The sequence below is a fragment of the Lactuca sativa genome, chromosome 5, assembly GCF_002870075.4.
Source record: "Lactuca sativa cultivar Salinas chromosome 5, Lsat_Salinas_v11, whole genome shotgun sequence".
Classification (NCBI taxonomy): Eukaryota; Viridiplantae; Streptophyta; class Magnoliopsida; order Asterales; family Asteraceae; genus Lactuca; species Lactuca sativa.
Genome location: NC_056627.2, coordinates 40663679 through 40669413, shown reverse-complemented (window position 1 = coordinate 40669413; position 5735 = coordinate 40663679). Strand labels below are relative to the sequence as shown.

Below are 5735 nucleotides of genomic sequence, written 5' to 3'. Positions count from 1 at the left end.
ATCCCTAACATCTTATAAATATCTCATAACACAAATAAGTAAGGGTATTTTAGGAAATCACCATTCGGGCTCTGGCTAATTGTACACACTGCTCCAACTCGTTTTTCTCTTAAAGATCTTACTCGTTTTTAGATAAATCATTTCTTTTGAAAATTTTTCTCAAATCCTTAGTTTGAGTCCAGACACACCCAAAGGTATATCCGAATCCCTCAAACCAAGGCTCTGATACCTACTTGTAACACCATAAATTTTCAAACAAATTTTACATTTTAAAAATCATATAATTCTCATAAACATAGTTCACAAACCCCAAAATAACAATGTATCAAAACACATGTTCAATAATTGTTTAAACACTATCTAGGATCCTTAAAACACGACTCCGCCTCGTGTGTACAATCAAGTCGACGCCTTCCCGTGATCCTGAGAAGTACCTGAAACACATAACACGGTAAGCACGAAGCTTAGTGAGTTCCCCAAAATACCACACACATCTCATGGATATACTCAAATAAGACCCTCCGGTCAATGTGTTTCAATGGAACCCTCCGGTCCCACAACTAGGGTGGACCCTCCGGTCCTAACTTAGTAATCTCAGAATAATACACAATATAAATAGCAAAGACATAATGCAATATATCACAATGCTCAATATAAGCACATAAGACCCTCCGGTCACACAAAGGTTACCACTCTAGGTAACTATATTGAGAAGACTGACCTCGTAATCAAGCAAATAAACCTCATACACGAATCACCGATCTAGCCTCCGCCTAACACATGTGATAACTATTTCTAATTAACACTCCATTCACAACTCTAAATAAACCAAAGGCTATTCTCTCTCTCTCTCTCTCTCTCTCTCTCTCTCTCTCTCTAACTCTTGGAATGGGTAAAAGACCATTTTACCGCTCCATGGTCTCCATACTCCCTGTCTTGACCAAACCCTAAATTCAATTGAAGTCAACACTCGAGTCAACAGTCCATGTTGACCCGACTCGTCGAGTCCCCTCGTTCCTTCAGAAAAGTCGCGAAAACCCAACTTAACTTGTTGAGTTGTCTCATCAACTTGCCGAGTTACTCATGTCCAGACTAATCGAGGAAAACCCTAGCCGACTCGTCGAGTTGGCTCATCAACTTGGTGAGTCCCTTAAGTCTCTTTTCTCATTCATACGTTTTAAGGCAGATTCATAACCCTAAACTCTAGATCTAGCCTCCCAAGGCTGATATACCATGTAAAGCTGCAAGCTTTACATCCATGCATGACACTTAGGGCTTGAAATGCCAAAACAACTTCCATTTAGGGTCTTAATCATGAAAGCTCATCTATTAGCTGGATAAAGCTGGGACCTTTGGACTCTAGGGACCTCACAAGGTCCAGATCTAAAGTCTCAAACACTTGATAAGTTCAACACACTCAAAGCCTCAAGGAAAGATAGAATAAGCCCTAAAACTCCATAAAATGAGATCTAATCAAACTAATGAGCAAGGTAGAGACTTTGTACCTTCAACAGAAGCTCTAGATGAAATAACACCAGATCCAACAGTGTCTTCTCGATCCTTGCTTTGATACTCCACTCTTCTCTTCAAAAAGTGCACTAAAATGCCCAAGGTTCCAATAGTCAAAATGTCAAACACATATTGATTATTTTGCAAATATACAAGCATAATCTACAATGTCTTTATAATATTTTTAAAATCTTAAAACCATTAATACTCCCTTTAAATAAAAATAGTACCGGATTACATTATAAAAAGGCTAATATTCAAACCAAAATTTATGAAAATTTTAAAACCATTAATATTTCCGGTCCATAGTTGCATCAAATATTATGTAGAATTTTTTGTTTGTAGTTATAGTATTAAATATATTTTTTGTATATATATCCTGTGAGATCAAAAACCCTTTATCCTCAACTCCTAGGTATGCTGGTTGGCTAGTCTTATGAAATAAAGAAGTCAAAATAAAGCAAGTCCCACCTACCTAGTATTTTAATAAACAAAGAGGTAAATCAAACTTGTAAACAATTAATAAATATAAAACAATAATGTAGTTATCTACCAAAAATATCGTAATGGTATTTAAATATCAGTTCCAAAGAAATGCTACATCCTTTTAAAGATTCCATCACAAAAGGTATCAAATATTATTATCATAAAAAAAATCTTTAAAAAAAAGCTCAAACTCATGTAAAAGTATAACTTAAAAAGCGTAAATCAATTATAGTAAGGATACTATTCATAAAATATCAAAGACATTGATACTCACTCACATATTGCACTCACCCAGTTACCCTTATTAAGTAATCATATGGAAAGGTTAAGATTATGTACATTTTCTTCCTTTTTCATGGGTGTGGGTGTAAGTGTGGTGTTTATCCGAGTTTTCCCCGCAACACAGAGAAAAAAGATTCTCCCCAAAATACATCATCATCATCTTTTCGTATTTTGTGGTCAGAAATCCAGTTTTGAACTTGTTTCTCCAGATTCTGGAATTCCTCTTTAACCATATCAATCGGCTTCTTCTTAGTCTCCTCCACCTCCTTCTTAATTTCTTCAAGTAGCGCAACAAAATTAGTCTCTGAAACCAACTCAAACCCCATCCCATTTGCATGTTCATACCAGCGCTGTGTAAACTTGTACCTTTTTGGTCTAACATCCAAATAAACTTTATTGTTATCATCTCCTTTTGAGTGGCGATAATAATTCCCAATATCTAAAGGCTCAAACAGTCGCCTGAACTCCGTCCCTACCTTCACCCACTCCTCCCGACCTTCAAATTCATCAGGAAGATCATCGCGCATCACCATCTCCACAATTTCGTCAAATATTTTAGCCAGCTTCAGCCTGTCTACGTTAACCAAGAAGTCCACGTCGTGCTCCTTTTGAAGCTTGAAGGCTTCGTAGTAATCAGTGTGATTTTTTTTGTACTCACGGAGTTCATCCAGAATATCCTCGATGAACTTAAGCTCAGTTCGATTTCTTTTCTTATTCTTCTCTTCCGGTGTTGCGTATTTTTTCATCGACTTATCGATCATCTTCTCGTTTTCTTTCTTCCTATTCTCCGCCTCTTCAGCAGCTATTAAACAGCATCTTGCACGTGCACTCTGTAACAACACACACACACACAAAAAAAAACAATTTTAATTTATCATCAAGTCTATTATAAAAGAATGAAGACGATGTTGATGTAATCGTAGGCACTCACCAGTTGAAATAGAGCTTCGTTACTTGTACGAACCGCATCATCTGCAGTACCATTAGGAGTCAACAAGTGGTCGTTGAGGTCTTTCAGGTCGATCAAGTTTTCCAGCTGTAACACGTTCTTCACTTGTTCTTCATAACTAAAACTTTCATTGAAACTTTTCGACGAAAAATCAACCAGATTTTGACTTTCGTCGGTTAACTGTAAGAAATAAAACAGTAACTGTAGAACAGCGTTCGGGTTTTCCACCCGAAACTGTTGAGAATGGCTAGTGCAGAAAACGTAAAAACCCGATGGTCTATACGGAGAGACTTTTACAAAGTCAACCGATAGCTTCTCCATTAGAGAATTTGTAGGTTCCATGAGCTCAAATGCAACATGACTAGAAACTGTTGATGCATTTATTATTACATTCTCAAAGAACTCAACACCTTCATCGTCTCCTATCGACCGATCTTCCGCCGTCCGTTTTCCCGGACCCGATTTGCTGAAGATCAACTTTCGACTTTTGTGGGGCTTATCATCAATGGCGTTGACTTGTTTGTGGAAGAATTTGAGAATACTAGGTAGATGTTGTTGAATTGATATCTTAGGAGATAGCATCATCCGAGGAACAATGTCGTGTTCCATCACAAAATGGGTAAAATGACCCGCCCATTTCTCACGCCGGACCGCGTGGGAGAGGGTCCGATCACCAATCAGAGGTGACCCGAAAGTTACGCATCCGATCGGGAATTTTTTACCGCGATTTTTTACGTACTCATCAAGTATCCAAAGTGTGGCAAAACTTGCTATTGCACCACCATACGAATGCCCTGTGAACAAAATCTTCTTATTTGTGTTCACAGCTTTCTCTACCTGAAAATTTTACAGTTTTGATCAGTTCTTCGTTTTCAAATCTAAAATTATAACTTGAAAGTAAAGTTATTAGATTTATACCTCCGATTTGAAGGTGGAATCGTTTAAAAGATCTTGGAATCTTTTAAGAAACGCTGCGTTGACTTTGGCGGGTCGATTCTCTCCGATCCGGCACATGGACTTGAAGAGTTTACGATCAACCTCGGTTTCTCCAAAACGATCATCATGGTACCAGTCGCTGACTTCCCACGATCCTGGAAATGCGAAGATAGCAACCTCCATTGATGGTTTCTTGTTGAGGTTTGTGATGAAAGGTTTGTTTTGTTTGTGGGATTCCATGGATAGTGATTGAGCTGTTTTTGTTAGCTCATTGCTCAGGCTCAGTTTCACTGAGTCTCTCTCTACCTCCATTATCTCTCTTTTGTAAAAGCACACAGTTTGTAAGTTGATTTTGGTTGTGTTGTGTTGTCCAGTTGTAGAATGATTAATATATATAATAGGAGTAGGAGATGAAATATTATAAAATATGAGTAAGAAATTACTTGGAACATGAGGATCGTACGGATTTTGCCCTCTTTGCTTGTCGAGGCTAGGATGTAGATTGCCTTGAAGTTTCCATTGTCATTCAATGACGACTTTTAAGAGACGACTTGCACTTTTGTCTTGGTTTGGGAAATTCTGATTCAAATTTTTGGGAACCACCGCGTGTGGCAAATGTGTTTTATTTGTTTTGGTTGATATACTACTTATTGGTTATAAAAAATGTACTATAAGGTAATAAGAATATTAGTATGTGCTACATGTAAACTATAAAACTAGTGAGCTGTAAGATGATCCCACTCTTCCAGAAGGTATGTATACTTTGGTGCTAATTTCTTTTGATATTTGACCTTTTATGATTTTCCTTTTTTGACCTACTTGTTCGAGCTTTAGCTTATGAACAAGTTTCAAATCTATCTTTAAATTTGAGTATCTTTTTGTGAATTGTAAAATGGGATCTTAGTTTTAACTAGTCGCTCTTGAAAGATCAAGAACTTTCATTTTATATCATTGGCAAAATATATACGGCTAACGTGTTAAAATGGGCAACTTTTTTGTACATGTCGGGTCGAGTTAGTGTGTTAATACGATGTTAAAAAAGTATGTCATGACACATGAATAATTCATTTCTTGAATAAAACAACTTAAAGTGTTATATTCATCGAAAAGACGTTTTAGATAACTTTCACCCCATTTGATTGAATAAATGGATCAAAATTACCATAGGGTTTTGGCATATAAGAAGTTTCAAATCTGTCTTCATGTATCAGGTGTCTCTTCATGAGTTAAGTTATTAAAGATATTAGGGTCTGTTATTTAGTTTATGAATAAACGGTTATGTAACATGTTAAAATGAATAATATGTTGCTATATGTATGATCAAATTGGGTAACCCAAAATATTTTTGACCAATGTTTTATAAACAATTACTTAACTAAATATGATTTAAAATTATATTATTACAAATATAATCTAATTTTTGAAATATATGTATTCGAAACATGCTCTGGACGACTTTCAGCCCATTTGATATATTTTTCGTTTATTTATTCTTTACACTTTTAATATGTTAGTCATAACAAATAATCCAAACCAATTTTTAAATAAATTGGCCAACATTACCTTGCAATTA

General features: G+C 36.1%; 1 protein-coding gene across 1 annotated transcript; it reads right to left on the bottom strand.

Moving 5' to 3' along the window:
• Positions 1-248: 248 nt before the first annotated feature.
• Positions 249-4541, bottom strand: LOC111881482 (protein EDS1). Its single transcript, XM_042902406.1, has 5 exons — positions 4145-4541; positions 3209-4063; positions 2335-3107; positions 1506-1598; positions 249-434 (listed from the first exon to the last, which is right to left on the bottom strand). The coding sequence occupies exons 1-3, from the start codon at positions 4472-4474 to the stop codon at positions 2376-2378; spliced, it is 1917 nt and encodes a 638-aa protein (XP_042758340.1). The 5' UTR covers positions 4475-4541; the 3' UTR covers positions 249-434; positions 1506-1598; positions 2335-2375.
• Between the last annotated feature and the right edge of the window lie 1194 nt (positions 4542-5735).